This window comes from Caloenas nicobarica, chromosome 15 (assembly GCF_036013445.1).
Source record: "Caloenas nicobarica isolate bCalNic1 chromosome 15, bCalNic1.hap1, whole genome shotgun sequence".
Lineage (NCBI taxonomy): Eukaryota > Metazoa > Chordata > Aves > Columbiformes > Columbidae > Caloenas > Caloenas nicobarica.
In genome coordinates, this window is record NC_088259.1 from 13661527 (window position 1) to 13687875 (window position 26349).

The window sequence follows — 26349 nt, forward strand, 5'->3', positions numbered from 1 at the left end:
GGTCAAGTGATACAAGTGGAGGGAACAGCTTGGGGATACGTAGTGTTTTGCTGTAAACCCAGGCCATAAAATGCACAGTTCAAACCTGTTGAGATGATGGTGATGGAGACGGAGGTGATGGAGAAGGAGCCTCCTCCTGCAGGAGCTGCAGGGGTCACCCGGGGCTGAAGAGCAGAGAGATATTCATTTGTTATGCAAATGTCTGCTTAAGCCTGGCGTAGACAGTGGAAAGCTCTTGAATTATTTTAAGCAGAGAACAAAAGTTCCTTCCCTCCCCCTATCATCTTGGATTCTTGTAACAACAAAACAAAACAGAAACCTCTGCGTGAACCATCTGACAATGATCAGCTTTCTTGGCAAGAGTGGGGTGGCCAGGAGCACACAGGCCCAGGGAAATAGAACAATTAAGATTAAAAATTGTATTAGAAGCAGCCAGGCTTTATTTTTTCTCGTTGACAGTATGAACTAATCATCCTCCAGCCTTATCTCCGTGAGCATGCTGGGGACAGGCGAGCTGCGGGGCTGGCCGGGGTGACGGGCAGAGATGCTGCCCCACTGCCCACCTGGGGCGGTGGCGCAGCCCAGGGTCTCCAGGTGAGGAGGGGAACCAGGGGGGCTATTCTGGATGCATGAAGCACTTGCAGGCTAAAAGTTCAAGCTGGCAGCCTGGTTGATGCAGAAAAGCCACCCGTGCGCAGCGATGAGCTTCCTGCACCGGGTGCAGCTGGGCTCTGCCGCCCGGGCACCCGCCGTGCTTTGCATCAGCAGATGTGCATTGCACTGCACAGCTGCTAAGAAAATCCTCTCAGTATTTACATGGTGCTGGGGGGTGCTGAAGGGACAAAGCGGAGCCTTCCCCATGCCGTTCCCTTGGGGAAAGCGGCCAAACGTGTGCTGTGCGCTCCTGGAGCAGCAGCTGTGCAAAAGCCTGTTTTCCAGACAGATTGCACCTCTCGGGAGTGGTTTTCCCCTGAGCCAAGCTCTCCTCTGGCCTCAGCATCCCTCACAGCTCGCCTCGTCTCCGGCTCAGCTCAGGGAGACGAGGGACGTCTGGGCAAAGCCCCTCACTGTCGTCGGCACCATGGGGTGAGAGCAAGAAGGCTCATTCCAGGGCCACGACGTGACTGGAGAGAGCTCAGCAGCTTTTACTAGTCATATCATGAACAAAAGAATCAGTATTGTGAATGAAAGAATAAGCGTGGTGTGCCACTACAGCCCTGTGCCACAACAGAGCTGAACTGTGACAGAAGGTGACATTGGCACAAGCCTCTGTGCTGCAAACTCTCCACTGAAATTCTTCACTGCTTAAAAGCAGTTGCTCTCATGGGCATTTTAAAAAATGTTAGAAAAATCTGTGTGGGCATTACAATGTTTGTTTTCTCTGATGACTATTTTAAATCTTGTTTTCCATTAAAAAAAACCAAAAAACAAGATAGATGTGAATTGAAACTGTGCCTTTGCATGCGGTATGCTAGTAGCCCCACAAAACTAAACACAAAATTAAGGAGAGGTGGAGTATGGGCCTAAAATCTGTGAAAAGCTAAAGCCTTTTATGACACGTGGTTGGCAGCATTGGTGCCCAGGGACCACGGCCGGGGCTGTACACCGGCAGCTGGTGCCGGCGGGGTTAAAGAAGTGGGATCAGCCTGCGAGGAGGGAGCTGGGGCTGGAACCGGCCTTCCCACGAGAGGATGCTGGCACCAGCTCCCTTGGTCGTCCCATGGCACCCAGCCCCAGCGAGCTGCCCGTACGCCCTGGCAGGGCACGGCTCGCAGCTCCCCGGGAGCGCCAGGAGCGGGGGCGGCCGAGGGGGAAGGGGGATGTTTGGCTTTCATCCTCTGTTGGTTTCCAGCTTTGGAGAGGAGCTGTGCAGGGAGCTGCACCCTCCCCCAGCTCCCCGGCCCTCTCTGCTTTTGTTCCCTTGCTGGGGACTTGGCCAAGTGGCGTTCGGCCTGAGCCAAAGGAGAGATGGCCAAGAGCGCGCAGAGTTCCCCCCAGCAAGCCGGGAACGGGGGGCCCTGCAGCAGGAGTGGAGGCGCCCCAAAAGCAGAGGCAGAGCCTTGCTCTGCAGCAAGAGTTTCAAAACATCAAAGTTGTTGTGCTTGATGCTGTGTCACCCGAAGAGCACAATGCTCAGGGACAGGAGCAGCTCTGCACGTGTCCTGCTTTGGTTTTTAGGAACCAAGCCTTCCCCCGGGGATGTTCATGCCCAAAGCTGGGGATGGAAGACGGGGAACGGTGGCGTGTGGGAAGAGCGGTGGCACAAACCCTGGCAAACGTCATGCTGAGCTATTTTGAGATTTTTTAATCTTGCTGCCCTCTGACAAAAATGTGCTTTGGAGCAGAACTTATCATATGCAGTTTAGCACACGGGGGGCTGGTGAGGGGGTGACCGAATTGATCCCCATGAGCCGGGGACGGGCGACGTGGAGCAGGCGAGTGGCGGTGGGTGCAGCAGCCGTGGGTGCTGCCATGGGTGCGTGCCGTGGGATTTGGGCATGAACTGGCACGGGCCTGACCCAGCCAGCCTCTCTGGCATCCCTCCAAGGGAGCAGATTAAAAACCAGGTATCTGAGCCAAAATCCCAGCCCAGGTCTGAACCAGGGGAGCACCAGGCTTTGCTGGGCATCACCCAGCCTATGGGGCAGCCAAGGGCAGACCTGGGCTGCCACCTTTCCTACCTCCAGTTGCTGAACTTTGGATTGACCTAAACAGGGTGATTTATCAGATGAAAGATGCTGCCTAGTGTAGCCACCGTTCCCCGTGGTTATGTGCCAAGGAGCACAGGGCATCGCGTGCAGAGGCGGGCCAGGGTACGTGTCCCATGGTTGCCACCACCACCAGGTCCTGCTGGCTTCCAGCAGAAGACAAGAGATTGCCAGGTTGGGGGGAACACTGCAGACGAACCCCTCCGAAGTGAGGCCAACTCTGCAAACACCCAAACTGGCAGCAGCACCCCCTCACTGCTGCGAGCCCAGGGTTCTTGTGAGTTATCACCCTGGCCCTCTCGGCTCCTGGAGCTCGAGATTAGGGAGCTGCCCCTTATCAGCTGCCGGCCCCGCACCTGGCCCCGCACCCGCAGAGCTCCTCTTTCGGTCTTACTCACTGGAGAAATGAGTAAGCCTGCTTTAACCGTCGCGCTGTGATGCTCTCGGGCTTGGGCTGCACTTGGCTGAGTTGGTTTGATCGGGTTTTTTTTAAGCATCTCAGCACAGAAGCCTGTAGCAAGCAGGACATGTTGCAGACACCTGTGGGAGCTGGGGCTGTGCAGACGCCGTGTGCTGGAGCTCAGTGCCCTGCACGTACCGAGCCCTGTGTGTCTGATGGGGCTGGCAACAGGAAGAGTGTGTGTGTGTACTTGTGTGTGCAAGATGGGGAGAGAGAAAACCAGGGTTCTCACTGTGCCAACAACCTGGCAGCACCTCCCTTGAACAGAGACCCCCAAACCTGCCCCCAAACCTGTGCGCAAAGCTCTTGGTCCAGTCTCTGAACCTGAACGCAGCTCCTGTGTGTGTCCATCCAGCTGTCCATCTGTCCGAGCAGGTCTCAGCCCCTCCAGCCTCCTCCCACACCGCACTGGGATGCTCCGCACAGCGACCATTTCTGGCAGTTTAAACAGCAGCTACAAGAAAATATTCACGCACTCTTCAGCTTTACCAGGCACATGATCCGGACAGTGCCAACGGTATAAACATTTGGACTCAACATATTATTTTTTTCTGCAGGCTCTGTCTCAGCTGGGAGGCTGCAGAACTGGGGCTGGATCTGGGGCTGCCCCCCTGCCCGTGGGGAGAGTGGCCGGGGCGGGCGGCTGGCACTGCCAAGCCAGGGCAGCCTGGCAGCATTTACCAAACCCGATGGGATATTTTTTTTTTTTTTTTCCATTCAAGCCTGTGCAGAGCTGCTGGCAGGACTGAGTCTTTCATCCAGATTGCAGTTGCCCAAAATATCTGTATCCCAGACTGAGCAGACTGAGGCTGAAGCAGCGCTCGTGATCGGCTGATTGAAGAGCGCATACGGGAATGCAGAAAGACAGACAGACAGAGGCAAAGTGTCTGAGCATGTACAGCAGCAGCGTATTAGAGGATGGGGGGGTCACCGCCAGGCCCTGCTCAGCCCAGGGCTCCCTCCAGCAGGAGCCAAAGACGACCCTGGGTCGTGTATGCCTGTCTCCCATCCATGGCTCTCACTTCAGCATGTGATTTTTTTTTTTTTAAACTTTTTTCCAGCTTCCTGACACGTGAGCAGAGTCCAGGAGATGGTTTTGACCAGCTCGCATTCATCCCAGCAGCACTAAGGGCCAGCTCAAGGGCTGGGTCCTGCCCAGCCCCACAGCAAACCCTTCCCACCGGCTGCATCCGCACCAGCAACGGCTGCATCTTACTGGGATAAAGATGGCATTTCCAGCCCGAGGGAAACTGGCAACATGGGCCCACATTTGGCCCACAGACCGGGGACTGGCTGGGGTGGCAGTAAGCGGTGGGGCTCCTGCAAAGCCAGGATCAGCCCTTGGGGTGCTTTAGGGCTCTGCAAACGGAGAGCCTGGAAAAGGAACCAGGAGCTATGATTTATATATAAAAAAACTATGATTTATATGTAAAAAAATACAGGAAAAAGCCACAGCACACAGTGGGCATGGACAATACAGCCTGAAGTGTCTGATCACCCCTAAACTGGTCCTACCTCCATTAAATTGGTTATATTATTCTCATTTGAAACAAGGCATCCACATCTATTGTTTCCCCCCTCTCTCTCTCATTGATAGAAAATGTGTTTGTTCATACATACATGTTTCTAATCAGATTTATATATTATATAAATAAATCATAAATATTTTTATACATACAAATTCCTTGGAAACAGGAAACCAAATTGGTTTACCTTACAAAAAGGGCATGAAATAAAGAGTAGCATACACTGCTGAAAAAGGATTGCATGCAGTTTTGGGAGGATTTTTCTTCCCCTGAAGGCTCATTCTACTGTGTTTATGTCTAAAACCTGGTAATTTTAAAGCCGGCTCACAGAAAACTAATGGTGTGATTTATTTAGCTCAGTTCACTTTCATTTTGCAAAGCTCAGGCTTTGCTCCACGTGCTAGCATGTAAGCAGCGCATGTAAACACAACCAGCTGAGGCTGCTGGAGAAAGCAAAGGGCTCTCGGTATCCGCACGTGCACTGACCCCCCCGTGTTTATCTAGAGGTGGAGATTAAACGGGAACCACTCGAGTGTGCTTAGTCTGATTTTAAAAGATCTTTTGAGTGTTAAACATGTAATAAGATGCTTAGTGCTATTTTCAAACCAAGACGTATTCCTGGCTGATTTACGAAAGGCCACGCTCTCCAGCTTTAGGTGGGTAAATGCTTTTAAAAATTGGCTCCTGGGACTTTGGGGTTCATCGATTCACTAGGACTTAATGATGAGGCTGCCCGAGCCGCTTCCCAAAGCGGGAGCTGAGCTCCTCTCTCACATCAGTCTTTTAGATTATTTCTCCTTATGCTTCATCTTGTTTCTATTTAAATCTGAGTATGATGGCTCTTGAACGAAGACACAAAACATGCTTTAATAAGGGGCCATTAATACTAACGGGAATGCAGCAAACCCAGGGGCTGCTGCAGAGACTGCAGCTCAAAGTTGCCCATGAGGAGAAGGAAAAAAAATTACTTTGCATACAAGCACATGTATTTTTGTATATAAATTATACAGGGTGTTTCAAAAATGTGAACCCAATTTCAGAGATGCAGTGACTTTGAGTTGGGTCCACCTTTTTTAAATACCCTGTATATGTGTGTTTAAACATACCTGGATACAATGAGATATTCAAATAATATTTAAGTTTAAATAAATATATATATATATGCACAAATAAATAAATATACTCAAAACACCACCAGCCCCCCAAGCACAGGCACACAGTTAATAAATCTGAGCCTATAATTGCTCTCTCACATGGTCCAGCCTTATCTGAGCCATTGTCCCTCTCACTGTGCCTCGTCACAACGCTGTGTCTCCAGGTTTGTGCTGCTGGTGTCAGCAAAAGGATAAAACTGACATATTTGGTTTTGATTTTTAGGTACAAATCCCCCCAATAACATGTTCCTATTTGCGTGGTTCCCACATGATATGTCTGACACAGCGAGGCGCCTCTGCCTGGGCGAGGGATTTACAAACCCTCTGCACGTATCATCTCATGTAAGGTACCACCGCTTTGGTTACGTAGTTAAAACTATGCAAAAATTATTGGGGGAATAAAACAAACAAACGAAAAAGCAAACAAACACAAAACCGAAACCAAGCAAAACCAACCAACCAAAAAAAAAAAAAGCCCAAAAGAATAAAATTTTAAAAGGAAAAAAGAAAAAACAAGAAAAAAAGAAAAAAGAAAAAGTAAAAAGGAAAAAGAAAAAAGAAAAAAAAACACCCACAAAAATGACAAGAAAAACCCACACCAATCTCATTGCTAAATACATCAATAAAGGCAGAGGGGGCTGCTGGTGCTGGGACCACTGGTCCCATCACCATCACAGCTGGTTGTTATTCAGGTCACAAGAAGAACTGATGCCTCCGGTACCTAAGGGAGATTTATTTATTTATTCCCCAACCCCCCGCTCTAATTTCTGGAAGTTTTCCGCCGCCCCGGGCAGCGCGGGGCCGCAGCGGTATCAGCAGCCGCGGGTCTATCGGGCTGAGCAGAAGCTTTTCCAGGAACTATCTAGTGAAACATATGACGGTGCCCCGGCCGAAGGGCGATACGTGACAGGCATTCACCGGGCTCCCGGCGAGTCAGTTGACTTTGTTATTCAAACTATTTTAGTGATGGGGTTTTTTTTAATCCCAGGCTTAAGTTTTTCTTTTTTTCTTTTTAATTTTTTTTTTTTTGTCCTTTTTTTTTTTTCTCTCTGAACAAGGGAATCTCTATGCTGGCAGGATTCAGAGAGGCACAAAGGAGGGAAAAAACAATTTTCAGACAGAAGAGAGGGGGAGAAAAAAGAAAAAAAAAAAGGATGCTGTTAGCATTCCCTGTATACAACGGGGTTAAAAACATTTTGCTGTGAACTTCATTTTAAAGGGTAAGTGCCGACAGCAGCCCAGTTACTATGCAAATAAATCCTGCGCTCCGCATTTCCCTCTCAGCCGTAAAGTTTTGGCGCTGGGGCTCGTCAGCACCGGGAGCCGGACTGGGGGGGCTGGCAGTGTCCTGGGCCCCCCGTGTCCCCAGCCATTCCCCCTGGGGACAGCCACCGGCTGGGGGTGCCACTGCAGAGCCCCAGACCTTGATGGGTGCTCGCGGGACTCCCCGGGTGTCTCGGCCAGATAACGTGGGGTGGCGGGGGCGAGTGCTGCAGGGTTCGGTGCCCGCCCCCCGTCCCTTATCAGGAAAAGGTTTGGGTGGCCGCTGGCAGCAGATGCCTCGGCTGTGCCTCTGTGACAGGGGACACCCCAAAGAGAGGGGGTACCTGGAAAGGGCAGAAATCACACCCCAGCCATCCCCTGGTGGGGAGGGCCAAAAACTCACCCTGACAGCCCCAGTGTGAGGGTTTCCTATGAAAAAAATTTGAATTTGCAATGCAAATGAATGGGCACATGGGCACAGCTGCTGGGAGTTGGCCTGGACCGACTGGCCACCAGCATGGTCACAGTGGTGTCCCCAAGACAAAGTCCAGACCCCATGGCTGCTCCCACCCTGCCAAAACCATCCAGCCCTCGCTGCACCACTGTGTCTGCACGTTGCTGCACCAAAGCTCCTATAATGGCACCGTGACTTCAAAACTTGTGCCCACCCCGGGCTCCCGTCTGCCCGCAGCAGAGCTGAGCCGCCTGGGGCGAGCTCGCTTCCACCCAGAACACGAGCCACACGGTAAAAGAGGATGCTCCATCAAGCAATGCATGCAAAAAAAAAAAAATAATTGCAAGGTGATTTAAGCACTTGTCCTGTGCTACCGTGAGCAGTCGGGAGTCACAGAGCCACTGCCTCTCATCCACACGCCATCGCTTGTGCACTGCGTAACTCCCGTCCCTCTGTCACCAGCGGCTCGTCCCCCTTTTGCAGCCGAGCACCGGGCCGAGGAAGCGCTTGGGCTCCTTTTCGGGGGGCCACAGGCTTCCCTCACCCCCTGCCACGGCAACCCCACTTCCACCCGGGAAGCTGGACGGCGGATTTCATCATTATCCTACCCGGCCACAATTTCACAGTTGAGTTTCCGCACACAGGAAGGCAGCAGGTTGGGCTGTTGTTTTGATGTGGTTGTTTCTCAAAACGAGCCCGGAGACAAAGTGAGCGGGATGCAGGAACGGCATCCCACAGCGGCGGGCGAAGGCGGCGTGCTGCTGCTCAGGGCACCCTTGTTTCTGGCGGTTTTGGCCACCTTTCAGGAAATTACAGTCAGCTAAATGGGAAATCATCACTCTTTTCTCTTTCAAACGCACCAGACACTTTTTTTTTTTTTTTCAAGGACAAATTAATCTTTGGAGGCCTTGGTCTTGCTGTTGACCTGGGGAGACACAGGTGCTCAGCGAAGGCAAAAGGCGACGTTCAGCAGTGCTGGAGCCAGGCGGGAGCAACGGGGACCGCGACACGGCTCCTGGCACCCTCACCCACCCCCGAAATCCTCCCCTCCCTCCTCCTCCTCCTCAGAAAGACTCATGACAGGGAGAAAGAAGAATTGCTGAACAATCTCTGGCCCCGATAGTACTTCAAAGGCAGGTTTCTCGGGCCAGGCTGTGCTCCTCGCCAGTGCCGTGCTGGATGCGGCGCTCAGCTCTTACTCCTTTGGCAGCCCCACAGCCCTATCCAGAAACTAATTACTTAAAAAGGAAATAAATGTCACCCATACAGTTGTAAGCAAAACCCAGGGCAGGACAAAGAGCCCCACCAGGATCTGCGTTCTCATGCAATATGAGCAAGGGAGGAATGAGCTGTTTCCATTCATTGAGATAGGCTGTTTACTCTGAGGCCTACTGATGACATTAGACTTGCCCACTGTGTGTCTTTACGTTCACCAGGGCAGTTGATCAGACACGGTGCTGAGCTGCCTCTGCTTATGTCTTACAGCACCATCTTCGCCCAGGAGGCACCATCACCTTGTGAACAGCAACACACGCCGGTGCCAAAGATACAGGGACTTCCTGGCATCAGTTCTGCTGTAACCTTCACAGAGATGAACTAGATAAAGAGAACATCCAAATAGAATAACTGTATTTACTTTTAAAAGCTGATATTCAACAGTTTGCAACAGTCAAAATCTGGAAACCAAATTTCTAAAGAAAGTTGGTGAGGGCAAGTGCAACATGGCTGAGTAACCCAAAGGAGGCTGAGGGGTGCGAGCAGCCTGGCTGAGCCCCACCGCTGCCCACAGCCTGCCTGGGCCGGCCGGACCAGAGAGCCCTTAGCTGGGACAGGGCTTGGGCAGACTGCACGCTTTGGGATGGATTCAATTCAGGGAAAACAAATAAACAAACAAACCCCCCTCCCCCCACCCCCAAAAAAAACCAACAAAACCCCAAACCAACCAAAAAAACAACCCAAAAAACCCAACAACAAAAAACCCAACACCAACCAAAACAACCCCACACTAAAAAAAAAAAAACAAACAACCCAAAACTAAAAACCAAAAAACACACACAAAAACCAAACAAAAATAATAATAATAAAAAAAGACAAAAACGAACAAACCAACCCAAACATACCAAAAAACCCAAAGCCCAAGTAAACTCATTTTAAGCAAATAACAGAAGTAAAGCAATATCCTGAGAATTCTGGGGTAAGACCTGATCTCAGCCGTCCCAGTTTCCAGCACTTTACACCCTCTGCTCTGCACAGCCCGGGTGTCAGCAAGTGCCCGGTGCTGGGCACGAGCGTTGGGGATCGCACAGCTCCAGCGTGACACTCCAGGAGCCCAAAAGCCCTGAGACGCCAAGAGCCACGGGTGGCTTGGGAACACGCAGAGCGAGAGCTGCGCGTAGGATGGGCTGCAAGGGACGGCGATGCGCACACGATGCCCCAGCGCGGGGTCGGGATGCGGGCAGGAGCTCTCGCCAGGCTGCCCGGACCAAGGGACACGAGCTCCCACCCTGCCCGAGCACAGTCACGGGCAAAGATCCAGCACAGCCACATTGGTAAATTCGAAAGTACTCCCTGATGGACTCCGGCCAAGCAAACATGGTACCATACACTATCGAATAATTTTAAAAGTTAAAATAGTTTATTGCTGTTCTTTGTAGAAATGCACTTAACTTACATAATCTGCTCTCTTCCTTTATTTGGCTGTTGGATTATAGGCATAAAAAGGTTACATTTACCCATTTGTTCAATGACATAAGACCTTTTTCTGTCTCATGGTATTCCCCTAAGCTTCGCTGGCCAACAGCCCCAAATCTCTTTTACATAAATACTGTAAATGTCTCCATAGTTTGCAGCATTGTAACAAAAGATCTACCAAAGTAGACAAAATGTTCAGTATTCTTGGTTGGTTTTTTTGCATTTAAAAATATACCTAAATTTGAGATAATCTTAACAGAGTAACAATTACAATAAGAAAATAGTACAGTGCGTTGACTAAAGGAATATTCTGCTCTCCTTCAAGCCAATATTCCCTTTTGCATGTTGAAGTGATTCAGCAATTACTTAAGAACTTTTACCTACATACAATAATTTAGTAAAATGAGAATTAAACAAGGCAGATACTTACTACTATTCTTCTGTCTGCAATTCACAGCTCATGCGAACAAAATCGCAATAAATATTAAAAAATAGTTTTTCTTTTGTTTCTTTTTTTTTTCTGTAAGGCATCTCTGAGTATTACAAAGTTTTTGTACAACCAAAAAATAAGATTGCTTTTTTTCCACGTTCTTCGAGTACCTCTGTACCTCAACAGTAATTAAGAGGATTGCAAGGTTTGCTGAGGAGGGGAGGACTGATGGGGTAGGACCAGAAAGACGACCAGAGGTGATGGAAGCAGACCGTAATGTGTGCAAGAATCTGTAGTTTTCCTGTGAAACATTTCAGTCACTTTTAGAACATCTTCAAGACAATATCTGTCCAAATTGGAAAAAAACAAAAAAACCAAAAAACAACTAAACAAACAAAAAAAAAACTTACCAGAAGTCCATTTTCATGAGCACAGTCAGACTGCAAAGGTTTGGGTTTGCCCTTAACACTATAAATAGCTTAGGTATTGATACGCACCTATGTAAAGGGAGTAAAGGAGCGGAGTGATTTTTTTTGTCGTTGTTTTGTTTCTTTTATTGTTCGGGGGTTTTTGTTGTTGTCGCTTCTGTTGTCCTAGCTGTATCCTTCCGCGGTCAGAGATTGTCCCCGGTGCTGCGGGCAGGGCGCTCACTGCATGCGGTCGGGCTGCAGCTGCTGGGGCTGGTACTGCACGAAGGCGGCGGCGGGGGCCGCGGGGGTGCTGGCGGTGATGGGGGGCTGCACCGCGCCCGTGTAGCCATACCCCACAAACCCGGCGGCGGGGGAGGCAGCGTAGGGGTACTGGTCGTAGGCAGCGGTGGTGTACTGGGAATAGGCTTGGCTGGCGGCGGTGTAGTCGATGTAGGGAGAGGTGATGGACTGCACAGGGGTGGGGATCACCACGCTGGGCTGGATGATAGCTTGGGGGTAAACATAGTGAGGCGTGAGCCTGTGGAGGCAAAGGGAGAGAGTCAGCAAGGGGCTGGGCTCCCTCCAGCCTGCGTGGCCTCCTCCTTCCCCCCCAAATTCAGGTGCGCCAGCCACGGCAACGGTGCTGCCCAGCAGTGCTGCCCTCCAGGGAGGGGTGCTGCTCGGTGCGGGGGAATGGAAATCGAACCGCCTCTAGACCCCAAGGGTGGAAATAGTGCAAGGTGAAGCATGGACTGCAAGAACGGACACACAGCCTGGTCTCCACGTCTTGTATCGCCCACTGTCCAGGCTGCTGGTCCCCAAAATAACCTCCCTGGATGGCTGTGACACAGCTCCTGCCTCCCCACATCTCCCGAGCCCGCACGTGCCCTGCTTGTCCCTGCCCATCGCTGCCAGCCTTGCTGCACCCCACATCCTCCAGGTCCATGCTGCACCCCCCCCAAACCCTGGTGGAGGCTCCTGAGGATTCACAGCCCCCACAGGGCAGCCCCCAGCACTGGGGACACCGTGTCGCTCCTCCGCTCATCCCACCAGGCGCGACCACTGTCCTCGGACACAGCCCAGCGCCTTCCAGCTTGCCAGCTGTTACCAGTTACTACACATTTAAGCTGGTGTTTCCATAACACTGGATGTTCAGGCCACTGCTACAGCGTGTTTGTCGTAAAACACAAGATATTAATTCTGGTTTTCTTCCCGTGAGTAACACTCCTCAGCAGTGACCACGCAGCGATGCTCCTGTGCCCACGAGATTTTACACGCAGGCTCTGCTGGCCCCCAGAATTTCCTCTGCCCTTTCCACGCAGGTCCTAAAGCGTCACTTTTCACCGGCCGGTTTGCCCCTGCCCCAGGGTAGCCATGTGCCAAGAGGAATTTAACAACACCACAGTCAATTGAAGTCCATAGACTGAAAGATTCTGGAGATGATTAATGCAGGATTGCCGACTAATTTGCTAGAAACTGCTAATGAGAAGAAAAAAAAAAAAGCAGCAAAACGAAAGGGCTGTATTTTCCAAAGGGCCCACAACAAAAACCGCGCAAACCTGAAGGTTTAGGTCCATCCACACAAACCGCCACGGGCACTTGCACATGCAACTGCAGAGTGCAAACGGTATCTGCTTCCACAGCCCTCGGCAGCAGAGAGCTCCATTGTGCGCAGGGCTTGTTTAAGAAATAGGGGTGTGCAGATGTCACCAGCAAACAGGACATGACCACTGAAAGATCAGAGCCACATGCACCAAAAAGCGCGCACCGTGGCAAAGGTCCCTTTGGCTGGCTGCTCGCTCAGTCACGTACGGCAAAGGCACAAACCAAAAGCCATCCTCCAGAGATCTCGTTCCACCCTGCCTCTAAACCCAGCTCATTTTGGCAAACAAAAAAGCCAAGGTAAAACTCTGCAAAAAGCTTATGCAGATTCACATATTTTGGGGATTTTTGTGTGGATGTGTGTGATGGCACATTTTGAAACACGACCACTTTTAAAAGCCTCCCACGGGCTTTTCACAAGACACAGGCTTACACATGCCTAAACTGCTCTCTAAAGCCTAGCTCAGCTGCTTGGGCAGAGGATATCTTGCCCACTCACCTGTCTGATCCCTGGGGCTGGAAACCCCAGCAGACCCAGCAGCAGGATCCGGTGCTCCGGTGCTTCACGGGGACTCGCACCCAGGGACTGGAAGCTTCTGCTGGATGGGTCACCGGATGCCCTCGTTCCACCCGAGTGTCTGTCCCAGGTCTCAGCCACTACCTACAACATCCTGGGGGCCATGTGGGGCTGGTCCCCCCTATCCAGCAATTATGGGGCTGTTCCCATTTGCTTCCCAACAAGCACTGCATGGTTTAACCCACACTTCAGGCAGGAGAAAGGCTTCCCACAAACAAGCACTCATCTGAACAGAGTTTTCTCTGGTTTTCCCACTCTGGTTTTGCTCGAGGCAATGTGCATGATGACAGAATGACTGCTCTGCTCCCCCTGCACAGCAACGCTGCCTCTGCAATCAGCGTCCTCAGATATAACGAGGCCGCCCCAGAAGAGCAGCACTGGGGAGGAAGATGGATGGTGGAGAGCAGCACCTCAGCCTTTGTCTGATTAAGTTCAAGAGCATCTCCAGAGGCCAGGGCCGCCCCCAGCATAGCGCAGAGAGAGCCCTCGCAGCCCTTCGGTCCACAAACGCTCCCTTACCCAATGTCACCCCGTGACTAACAAGAATGAGATGAGGCAGCAGAAATCCACTGAATCACTTTTAGTTTAGCTCTGATCTAAACTGAGGCCAGCAGGGCTGAATCAGAGCTGGAGCTTACGTGCCAGTTCAGACCAAGAGCACTTAACGTCGCACAGTCGCTTCGGCCGCCTCTTCCGAGGAGCCGGGCCCAGTCCTGACCCGGAGGCTCCTCACGCTTTATCACTGGGGTTTGTTTTCTTTTAAATAATGCAGAGGTGTGATATGGCTCTCTTGGCCTGCCAGGGGCTGGGGAAAGGCTCCACAGAGCCACCCCCCAGCATTGGCCCATGCAGCCCTTGGGGGTGAGATGAACAGAGCCCACACACACCTCTTGCTCTATCCCCCATAAATCGGCAGCTGGGACAGCAGCCTGCATCCCAGACTGGTGATGGATGCTCTGGCTGCCTGTTGCTTCTCCCTACATGTCTCGCACAACTGGGCTTCTTGCTACTCCAGGGCTTGGTAAAGTTAAAACCACCCCACAAACACAAAAAAAGCACAATCCTTACACTCAAGACTCACTAAAAAACACCCACCAGCAGCAGCAGAGGAGGAGCCTGCACTTCTCCTGCACACAGGCATTCAGCCTGCACCTGCAAAATGACCAGCCTGAGCAATCCAGCCTGAGCATCACCCCATTTGAGCAGCTCCGCGGGTCACCCCCGATGTCCCCTGCTGCCACCCAACTGCTCGTTGGAGACAGCACACCCCATGCAGGGGACGTGGCCCCGTGTGGGGACACAGGAGCAAGCACACGCTCCCAACTCGTCCCTGAGAAACTCCACACATCAGCTTTGCTGTCCTGTACACGGCTCCTCCATCGCAGCTCCCTCGGCATGCTCCAGAGAGACAGCAAATCTGCGACATCCAGCACTACCTTTGGGGGTTTTTTTTGGTGTGTGTGTGGTTTTTTTTTTTCTCTTTTCTTTTTTTCTCTCTTCAGAAAGGAAAAAACCCAGCTTTTCAATGCTACTTTTTGAATAAAAAGCACCATTAGCTAGGAAGACAAAAAGTATTCCTGTACTCTGTTTCCAGAAATGCATCCCAGCCCAATGCATACGCAAGCACACATCACACACCAGAGTTTACTGCACTGGAAAAAGATCACGCTCAGCAACTCCAGAATCTGCTTCTATGTAGAAAGGAAGGTTCTTTTGGTCTGCAGGTTTTTAACAATTTAGCTAGAAATTTCAATCAAGATATTATGCAGTTTGGACTTCTGAATTAGGTGTACCAGCTACAAACAAAACACAAAACCAGTGCAGTATGATGAAGTTCTCTGCTGGCTATGTTTAACATCCACAGAAGGTCTTAAAATACTTCCCTCCCTGCCTTTTTTTTTTTTTCCCCTTCTCTTTTGGAGTTATTTTTTCTAGAAATTAGCAAACTCTAATCTGAATTTCTAGAGAATGAGTCACATCTGTGTTTTAAGATGCTTTTCCCTTCCTCCCTGCAGTTTTCTTACATCCCACATGATGGGCCCTGCCAGCCAGAAGAGAACTTCATCCAGAATACACAACGTGATTATAAAACGTCAACCAAGTGACCAGCCATCGCCACCACACATCAAACTCATCCCGTGAACAGCAGACATACGATATGCTTAGGGCGTTACGATTAATCGCGGGCAAAGGCCACAAAACGCAACGAGCGTGGTCAAACCTAAGTCTAGAGCCGTCAGGAGGGACTCGGGAGGGCCGTCGGTGCAGGAGGGCAGCCGGGACCGCCGCGCTAGCCCACAGTCCTAACGACGTGGCACGCTGCCACGCTGCCCCGGCAGCCAAAATGGAAAGACACAGAACAAAAGAGATGGTTACAGAGCCACCGGCAGAGGAGATGCAGGCTCCGCTTCTGCTTTTGCTGTGCAAAACACGAAGGACAGAACAAAAGCAGCTCCTTCTCCGTGCAGTCCTGGGCGGAGATGTTCAAACGCATCAGGTGAGGCTCGCGGCTGCCAGCGCCCTGGGCTCCCGGGAGGTGCTGCCTGCTGAAAGAGCGGACTTTTTAAAACCTGCGGTCACCTGGTTCTCCCCACCGCATCGGCAGGGCTGGTGGGCAGCCAGCAAGAAGGGCCAGTCAGATGTCCACGTGTCCCACACCCCTTCCCAAACAGCAAGGGAGAGCAGCGGGCTGAGGAGGCTCTTTCCCTCATCAGTGGCTCTATCTGCAGAGTTCATCTCAGAGGCGTTTTGATTATTTTAGGTCAGGTTCACACCTGTAATGCGTTTTAGCTGCACTTTCTCAGCTCTCCCCCGCCCTGCAGGACTTCCTACGCGTGAGCCGTGAGCAGCTCCTGCAAGCTGCGCAGGTCCAGGAGAGCAGAAGGGCAGGAGCTCCCAACCTCCTCGAGCTCTGCCAGCCACGCCGGTGGCTGCTTTTGCTGCTTCTGGAGAGGTGGGAGACAACTGCAACCCTCTGTCGAGAGGGACACGGCATCACACAAACACTTGGGAAACAAGGAGGGGCACAGGGCTCTTGGCAGCCTTGCAGAGATCAGCACACAAATGCCACCGCCACGACCAGCCTTTTATTCCTTGAAGAATAAAAGAAACAGAGCCCTTTGTGTCTGCCAGTGAAGGCACAAATTCTGGCATTTGACCCCAGGAATTTGGCCTCCATTTCCACTAGAGTTGACCCATTAGCTGCTACAGAGACACCCACGCTGCCGCAACCGTGATGGCCCGCGGCGCTGGGCTTCGGCTGGTAGGAGGTACTGCAGAACGAGGTGGGTATAGCCACAGCAACACGGAAACTACCGCTGGTGAAGTAGCACCTCCAGCCATAGCCTGGGTGACAGATTTGGAGATGTGTTTTAAGCGGGTTCACCGAGGACAAGGACTCTTGCTCCTAGAGATCACCAACAATTTGGTGCAGATCAGGACATCCACTGTGCCCTGACCACTCCGCCACCCATCAGCATTTACTGACACGGGCTGGGCTTCAACCACTGACATGACAAACCCCTCAGTCTTGAAATGTCCCTGCTAAAGCCGATTTAAATGTGCATTGAAATGTCAATGGCTTCTGCCTCATCAGCCGGCTCAAAGTAAAATAAGGATGAACTCTGCAGCTCCATGATCCGGTATTTATCCCCACTGACATGAACACAAAATAGCAAACCAGTCAACCCAATTCCTGCTCATCTTGCAACTAACTTGCCTTGGACCCTGGGAAGACCTACAGAGCAGCCTGTGCAAACAGGTACACGACTGGGATTCCTGCACCCCTGTTGGGACCAGACATCACCACATTGGTGGCAATCACCAAGGAATGACCCGCTGAAACAGACTGTCCCAGCTTGGAATCGGTACCTGAGAAAAAAGCGAGTATGTTACAGAATTCAATGATAACCTCTGCTGGCTGCTGAGCCTACCAAAACCATTGTTTGAGAAATACAAATGCCAACGTAGAGTATGAGATCAATTTGTAATCTCAATCTACTTTCATTTTGGCAGGAGAGAGAAAATTTAAGGAACAGGAGGCACAGCAGTAGCTGAGAACCTACCATAGCCCAGCAATGTCCTCATTTTACAGTGTTAGCTCATCTTGATTTCATGATACAACAAACTAATGCTCCATAGCAGAAGAAGGTGAATCCCACAGATACCAGTAAAAAGAAATGCCATCTATATCTTCCCCCATAGCTGGTGCAGAGGTATGGGGAAAAAAAACTAAAAGAAATTTTAAAAATATGTTGCAGACAAAAGATCTTCTCACAAAGATCTAATGATTTTCCTCAGCTTGACCAGAAGCCCGAGATCAACATGCTGAGCTCCACCAGGAGTTAGCCAGGCTCAACAATTCACAGCTTTATTCTCTGCATCTTGCTTCCCCCACACCCAAAGGAAAAAGTAAAAAAAAATCCCAAACAAAGGCACGTTGGGCCAGACCAAAAATAGTTTTGGAGAAGCAGGCTGAAAAACACTCAGGTAGCAGGAGATAACATCTGCCTGAAACGAGAGCCATCTGGCACCAAGGAAAAAGCCACATGGAAGTTTATCCACAACTAGTCAGCTACCCAGAGAGGGAAAAATCCTTCCACTTTCCAGTTATCAGCACAGCCAAAACAGATACGAACTGACAGAAGAACCAGAAAATAATTCCAAGTCCTTCAGCATCAGTGTGAGAAGCCCAGCAGGACGCTGGATTCATCCTGTCCACAGGAGCGAAAGCAGAGCCTCTGCAGATCAACCCAGGCAGCCCCAGGAATTCGGCCTTTAACTGAGCTTTCCAACTTTCTTCTGCAATTTGGAGAAAAACAAATGTTCCAGAAACATCTCTAAAGTCTTCTCGAGTACCTGACAAGCTTTGGCATAATATATATTAAATTAACTACTTTCAACTGGTTCCCTTTTTAAGAGACTTTCTACACATGATCCCTTCTGCTGACTTTTCATTAAAACCATCCACATACCTGATTTATGAAAAACCCTTTCTTGGATAGTTGAAGTATTTTGGAGCAGAATGCTTTAGCTATGGAAGAAGCAATGAATTATCTATTTTTGATAAAAGAAAACCTACACTGATAAAACAATTTCTCGGCCAAGAAACAAATTCCGTCTTAAGACTTCCAGTGATGTCTGCTGCCAGCTGTGCCTTTGTTGTTCTAGGGCATCCAAGACCTCTCTCGACACCTTCCCGCAAGCCAGGATCCCAGTTTGGGGACGGGATCGAGCCTTGGCACAGCTTTCCCAACCGCGGCCGCTTTGTTTGGAGCAGAGCTCTGACACAGGAGAGCTGACGTGCTCAGAGCTGGTGACAGAGAAATTGCAGGGGACAGCACGAACCTGTTTACAGGATTTAGAGAACAAGAAACAGGAGACTCAGCTTAAACTCTGAGGTCCACAACTTTTCATCTTTTGTGATCATAGCGTATATTTAGCTCTGGTATGTAGCTTGCTCCCATCTGTGGGGAACAGGCTCTTCATGTAAGTCATATTTAGAAGTGACCCGGTGTCCTTGCTACCAAATTATCAGCACAACAACTGTCTAGTTCCCTCGCTGGTGCCCTCTGCTCAGGCAGGCCCGTCAGAGCTACATTTATCATTCGAATTACCGGGCATGTGTTTAATACTACAGAGCTAGAGACCGGTATGCCAGCAGCTGCACCAAGGAAAGATGAGATCAAGTACAAGCTGGACTGCTCTGAAAATTCAGACACGTGCGTGAATCTGCCCCATTGGGACTAAGTGGCACTGGCCAGATCCGGAGAATTTCACGTCTGCCGCTCCCCAGCTCTTACAGCAAGGGGAAAGGACGTGGGTCTCTGCTGCTAAGGCGGCTGCTCTTGTGCTGGTTAGGATGAAGAGCAAATCCAGCAAAGGCAATGGAATCACACAGGGAAGTCAACACAAGACACGTGCGGTGAAGACAAAGCTGGAGCCAGCCCAGCCTGGCTCCCCATCACACCCAGCCTGTGCCGGACTGCACTGGGATGGCACGTGGCACCCTTCACTGTCCCCTGCAAAAGACCTAGAACTGCCTTGAGCTTGGCACAACGTTTATGTAGCCACGTGTAAGGTCAGTACATCAGACCATGCTCTCCTTTTGCGTTGTTCTACAGACCTATACTAGATGCAGGACATGAGCAAATTGTGCCTAAAAGCAAAACAAATTGTATACCAAACCCTTGGGTCTGATACCAGCATTTGCCACCTTGAAGTAAGATGTCTATGAAAATTCACAAAGCCATCTGATCTGCTTATAAATGTATGTCCAGTCTTTAAAAAAAAGAAAACAAAACAAAAACAGAGAAAAAGGAGTTCTTTCTGACTGGCAAGGATTTGGCCTGAACAGTAGTAACCATGCCCAAGAACTAGCAGCTGAAGCCATTTGGAAAAATGGATTTGAATGTTTCTTAGGAAATTCCCCCCCTGCAAAAGCTTTCATGTTATTGGCACATGACAGACAACAGGTGCCGGGTCCATCCTCCCCACGGGAGCCGCCTGTGAGCAGCGGAGCAGCCCGGGGTCCCCGGCGGGGACGGCCTTCTGTAAGCGGTGCAATAGGAACTCGGAGCGTGGGGGCTGCAGCCGACAGCAGCTGGGCAGAGCAAGGCCAGTGTGTGCTGTTCCATACGCACAACCACAGAAAAGACAAGAGTTTGTTTCCCTTGCTTTTTAACCCAATAGAGAAGTTTTAAGGATAAAGAGCTGCGAGGGGGGGTGGGCTGAAGCAAAGAGGGACTCTCTTCAATTCCTAACTGCAGCAGCATCAATACATGACATTTCAAAGAGATTTAACTCTTTCCAGTGCTGCCTGAGACCAAATGTGGACCAGAGCCACCAAAATAAGCAACTACCCAGCGACGGGCAACAAAGTCTCCGGAGCAACGACATCCAATGTGCAGATATGGAAGAGAGCTGGATTCTGCTGCGAGAGACAGCTGTGTGTTTCCAAGAGCTCAGTCACTTACTCAGTCGCTGGTAGATCTCCCACACAGATAGCTCCTTCGCTGAGGCACAGCCTCGGGAATGCATCTGCCATCCGCTGCTCATGTCCAGAGCAGCAAGCGCGGCCGCGAAGGGGAGAAGCAGGGAATCCCCGTTCCCTGCACGGGCTCAAGCCTGCCTCGAGCATTGGATCCCCAGAGGAGAGGACAGGACCAAGAGAGGGGTGCCACGCAGCTCTGCCACGTTCTCCTGCTCAAGTGCTCTACACCATCGCTTCCAAGGAGTTTCCTATGTTTCTCTGCAGTACGAGGCAGCTCCATTTGTGGAGAAAGGGTCTCCCCATTTCTCTGATCGCGTAAGCACAGCCCTGTGCTGGCTGGTGGCTGCAGGGACACGCTGTGGCATTGCCAGCTGCCTCCAAGCAAAGCGCAGAAAGCTCTGGGCTAAGCCCCCACCCAGGCCTAATGCTGCTTCCCTAAACTCAGAAGCCAGACCTCCCAGTCACCCTGACACAGACGCATCCTTTGCCTTGAAATACGGTTAGGAACTCCGGTTACAACAATCTAGAGACTACTTTTCAAACGAGGATTTACTGCCGACTCCGTGCTGTCTGCTGGGCGAGTGCCTCCCCTGCCAGGGCAGCAGGAGGAAGGAGAGAGGCTCTTCATGGTTTCTCTTTCTGTTCCGCATATCCCAGGCAATATTTACGGCTGCATTTCAGTGCCTAGGGCTGGGGGGGAAGCCTTCAGTTTATAAATAATCCTCTCTGATGTTTGGGTAATTTTCATAGTTTCCATTCATTTCATGTTTCACCAAAACCTGCGTTTTGCGGCTTGATAGCTGGAACATGACTGGCTGGTTTTCTCTTATTGAACTGCTGAGCAGTCAATGGGTGGTTCATTCATTTCTTCCTCGCCCAGTCCAGCTTGCAAACCTAGTACCCCGTGTCCCATAGGAATCATCTATTGGAAACCACATGCCAACTCCTGGGCACAAACACTTTGCAGAGTCAGGAGCTGCAGGAGGGAGAACCAGGCGATGTCTTACACCATCGGAAAAGCAGACGAGGCACTGAGCTTCATTTGGGGAAGGTCAGAATCCGCAGGACATAGTGCAGAGCAAATGGACAACAGCAATTTGATGAAGCTTCCAAAGATGGACAGACCCTGATAAACTCCTCACCCATCTTCAAATCTCACAGAGGGTGAAGGAAATTGTGGGTTCAAGGGAATGCAAGAGTGGAGTCTGGCAGGCTCTTAATTTTGCTGGTCTACTGACAAAACAAAGAGAGAACCGGCAGCCAAGTTCCGTTGCTTGACTGAGCGCCTGATGCTTTGCTCAGAAGTCACAAACCGGCTCCAGTCATGGTGCTCAGGTAACGGCTCCACATTTTGCCAAACCCACATTTTCAGTGATTCTGCTCCAGCAATGACTGAACACAACGAAATTCTTGTTTACTGATGCTTGCAAATAATGATATATAATCTCTTTCCTCCATCCCTCCAGTCTCCTGGTTCCTGCCTCTCGGCAACTGATAAATAATTTATAGTGCTCTCTGCTGTATGTGCTAACTGCAGCTCTGCTGGTTTAATGATGAAACCAATGCCTAAAAACTGGAACAGTAACCGTCTAGATCACAAGTCAGTTGATCCCACACTCCTCTGTAAATGAAACTAAAAGCAAACCGTTTAAAAACTACGTTCTCCAGGGCTGCAGCTGCCGGCTAGAAACAGCACCCACAGGAACAGCAGATTATCTGCAAGAGGAACAGGCGTGCGCTGCACCCCTGCCAACACGAGGAGTTTAACGTCCTTCACCTTGTTGCTCTTTTCTGTTAGCATGCGTGGAAAATCTCCTAACAGGCTGGTTGGATCGTCAACTTCTCTTGCGCACTCCTGTGCAATTTGGAAAGCCTCTGGGGTTCACACCTCGAAGGTATCGCTGATGCCTGCTTTGGGGGCTAAGAAAGCTATTGTAGCTCCCGTGCACAAGAGCTATTAAAAAGCAGCATCTTTACGTAGACTATCATGGCTTTCGCACCAAAAAAAAAAAAAAGACAGACTCTTCATTTCATGACAGATGTTCTTTGAGTCTTCCCAACAGATGCGGAACCTCTTACGAAAACCGGCGTGTTTGAACCGTACACAACACACGTTTGCTGGGTGTGCACTATTGTGGCAACACAGCCTCTTACATCCATAAACTCACTGGAATGAGATTACCCAGGCTGTTGGCAACTGCAGCCATGAGGGCAGAGGAGTGAAAGTTTCTGGTTTGTTGTTAGCAGATTTTTTTTTCTTAAAAAAAAAAAAAAAAACAACCAAAAACCCCAAAAAACACGAGCAGAGAGCAGGAGAAGGATGAAGTATTTCTGTTGACAAAGGCCAAAATCCCATCTATTTAGAGTCACACAAAACCCACAACACAGCAGTGCAAAAAAGCTTTAAAAAATGAACCTACTTTCTTAACGCTCTTAGAAAATAATAATAATAATAATAAAACAACCCTATCAATATTCACTTTCTGAAATGGTGTAAAAAAAGAACCGCATCAATCATTAAACAGTTAAATGAAGGCAGTATGACAGTCACTATTGTTCTCGTGAAGCACACTTGTCTTTCGCCGAGCAGCTGCCAGATCCTATTAGATGTATAAAAAGAGGACTTTTCTAAGCGAGTAGGGATGGTATAAGCTATTGAAAACAGCAGACAAAAGCCCACTTTTGCAGACTATTCAAGCCTTGTATAACATCTGTCCAAAATCAATTTTTGACCTAATGTTACTTTCAATAAGTAACAGACTTTGTTTCCAATGCAATTTCTTTTCTAGGATAAAACTGTATCCTAAGCATTATTATGCGGGAAGAGGCGCAGAGGAAGCAGATCGTATTTGAGAAACATGAGAACAGAATTTGCTTAATTGTTTTGACACCTTAAGTACGATAATAGAGAAACTATTTTCCATTTATTTGAATGTTTGTGAATTCCTGACGCTGGCAAAGCAGCAAGAAATGCATCGCGTTTATTATGACTCAGACTTACTGAGGATAAAGGAGGATCTTTGGGAATTACATGAAAGCTGACAAATGCACAAAACTTCTGAAATCTTCACCAGAAATAAAATATTCTGAGCGCTAACGACAGCTGGTGAAACTGTCCACTCTTGACGGCTAAGGCTTTTTTCGCACATTTTAAATAATGAGGGAGTTGATTCATGAATTTGATTACAAACAGACTGTTAAGAAACGTTTTGACTTACCCAAAGGGTCTCTGAATGAAGGCTGGATGTAGCTGCTGCACACCTATGGTAAAACCTAAAAAAGCATTCAGAAAAAAAGAAATATTAATGAATGGCATCCATTGTACCATTCAACTCATAATATACACATGTAATTACCCCTCAGACCACACATACATGCATTTCATCTGCTATGCATGTGAGCAAATTCAGTACCCCATTTAGAAGCAAGTTAATTTTAATATGCGTATGTGATATGCACCAGGACCAGATGGGAATTCAGATTAAAGAACATTGTGAAAGTGCTGTTATTGAACGGACAATGGGGTACAATGCCTTATTTTACACGCTAGGTACCGTGGTCATTAAACGGAAGGGCAGATGATGAAATGGACGTTACTGTTAATACCAATGTAACAAACAGGATAAAAGGAAAACAAATTAGTCATGGAAGAAAACAGCTTTAACTCAGTTATTTGAACTTAGGTGCATAACACTAGTGTAACAGGTACGAGTAAGATGATATGAATAGAGGTAACTGGACTACAAGGTCATCAGTCAACAATCAGAACTAGGAGGGATAAGCCCACATGGTCAGATCGGATGAATCCAGCCTGAGGAACTTGCTTCCTTGTCTTACAGTTCATTCTAATAAAGACAGGATCTCCTAGATGTCTCACCAGTTTGAATACTCCTTGGTTTTGCTCCCAAATAGGCCAGGTTCACGTTTGCTTTCCTGCCATCAATGATGGGGTTTGGGTCTTTGCATGCTCTTTCAGCTGCAGCTCTGTCTGCCATGGTCACCTGGAATTAAGCACAGCCTTGTTTGTAGCAACAGCACTTTGCAAACACTCCAGCAACAGGCACTGAGTGGAGTTTATTTATTCTTCTATTTTGAATCAGGAGCTAAACTCTGCTTCACGCAGTCTCACTTGCACAGCGAGATGGGAAGAGCTCCCGGGGACTTGATAGAAAAGAGGGCTCCCCCCTCGCCATGTCACTGCGCTGGGCTTGCGCCAGCTGTTCTCTCTTGCCTTTCCACCTCCTCCCCCGTGCGTTTTTAAGAAGTCGGTGGAGCCAGTCCCAGCTCAGGGCAGTGGGGGCCGCGCTCCGAAGAGCGCGGGATGCGGGGACCGCGGGCAGGAGCCCGCAAAGAAACGAGGCGGCAGGAGCGGGAAAAGGAACTGCTGAAATAAACGGCACAACCTCGGCCGGCACGGGGGATTTTCCTCCCGGGGCCCCGCACCCCGCCTTTGTCCTGGCCGGGCCGCACCGGGCAAACGCTCCCCGGCGGGACGGGCGGCAGCACCGAGCCGCTCCGCGGCGAGCACAGCCCTGTCACCGGGGGGCGTCCAGCGGCCCGGGGGCACCGCTGCCCCGGGGCAGCCCCACCGCAGCCCCACCGCCCGCCGGGAAGCGAAGTGAGGCTTGGCGGGGGGGGGGGGCGCAGACACGGAGCGGCACTTACAAAGCCGTATCCCCGGGATTTGCCGGTCTGCCGGTCGGTGATCACCACCGCCTCCTCGATGTCCCCGAAGACCTCGAAGTACTTCCTGAGGGAGGAGTCGGTGGTGTGGTAGGGCAGCCCCCCGACGAAGATCTTGGTGAAGGTGGTGTCCTTCTGCACGGTGTGCATGCTGCCGGCATCCACCCCGCGCCGCGCAGGAGGGCGGCGGACCCGCGGGCGACGAGAAGAAAACGCTCCCCCGCTCCGAGCCCCCGCGGCGGCCGAAGGGAGCGGAGCGGCGGCTGTGTCCCGGGGGCCTACAGCCGGCTCATGGCCGCGCTTTGTCCCGGGAGCGCGGGCGGCGCCGCGCCCTCCCGCCGGTGCCGGTGAGTAGCGGCCGCCCGCCGCCGCCGCCGCCTTTGTAGGGCCGCGCCCGCCCCGCCCCGCCGCCGCGCAGGGGCGCTCGGGGCGCGTAGTCCCGCACCCAGCACGGCCCGGGGCGGGGGGGTCGGGGGTCGGTTCCCCTGCGGCGGCGGGCGGCGCCCTCGGCCCGGCAGCGGAGCCGCCTCCAGCCGTGGCCGCGCTGCCCCGCGGGCACCGGGACCCCCGCTGGGTCCCTGCGCGGTCCGCACGGCCAGCCCCGCGGGCTGAGCCCGGCCCCGCGGGCTGAGCCCGGCCCCGGCTACAAGTCCCGGCGGCTCCCGGGGAGCAGCTACGAACCCCGCGGGCACGGCGGGAGCGGGCGGGGGAAGGCGAGGGGACGGTCCCGCAGGAGCCCGCCACAGAAAACCGCCTCGCAAGAGGGTTTTGTCACCCCCTCCTTCCCTCTTCTCTATTGCACAATGATCTCAACTGCAAGCGTTTAATCCCTGGCAGGTTGGGATGCAGGGACAAAGCCGTGAAACAGTTTGCCGGCCTTTGTGGCACGCTGGGTGGCAAAGGCACGTTGGAAGCCAAGGCGGGAGGAAGGGATGGCCCTGAACCAAGTCAACAAGGAAGAAGAACCAGGGGTTTAAACCCTAAAGAGAGCTTCAGAGGTATCTTTCTTAAACAGATTCCCAAGCTTCCCGCATCCTCACTGGACACGTGGACAATACCTATCCGTGTAGCCTGCTTCTGTGGGACACAGATGCGTTATTCCCATTTCCCCTCGTGGTCTGCAACAGGATTCCTCTCCACAGTTCTCCTTTTGCATTTTGTTCCCTCTCAGGATGGGCAGCTCATACCAGGGAAACTGTGAAATGCCACTATCTTCGGTGTGTCCTACAGTTTTCAGCCCTGACCTGGGAAAGCTGGCATTTAGAGCTGGGAGGTTAGTTACCGTATCGCAGCCCCATATTAAATTCACATAACCCTCCATAACTGCGGGAAAACAAAAGCTTAAAAGCTACTTGGTGCCTCAAAATCCACCCTTGCAGAACACTCCAACGGAGGAGTGC

General features: G+C 50.9%; 1 protein-coding gene across 1 annotated transcript; it reads right to left on the minus strand.

The window, feature by feature from the left end:
- Window positions 1-10178: 10178 nt before the first annotated feature.
- Window positions 10179-25392, minus strand: RBM38 (RNA binding motif protein 38). Its single transcript, XM_065645729.1, has 4 exons — window positions 24932-25392; window positions 24144-24267; window positions 23485-23539; window positions 10179-11634 (listed from the first exon to the last, which is right to left on the minus strand). The coding sequence occupies exons 1-4, from the start codon at window positions 25097-25099 to the stop codon at window positions 11334-11336; spliced, it is 648 nt and encodes a 215-aa protein (XP_065501801.1). The 5' UTR covers window positions 25100-25392; the 3' UTR covers window positions 10179-11333.
- Window positions 25393-26349: the final 957 nt, after the last annotated feature.

Excerpts from the sequence above, each read along its gene's own strand:
- RBM38 (XM_065645729.1), bottom strand. The coding sequence starts at position 25,099 with ATGCACACCGTGCAGAAGGACACCACCTTCACCAAGATCTTCGTCGGG. Across the intron at positions 24,268-24,931 it reads AATCCCGGGGATACGGCTTT|GTGACCATGGCAGACAGAGC; the intron begins GTAAGTGCCGCT and ends GCTTAATTCCAG. Across the intron at positions 11,635-23,484 it reads TTCATTCAGAGACCCTTTGG|GCTCACGCCTCACTATGTTT; the intron begins GTAAGTCAAAAC and ends TTGCCTCCACAG.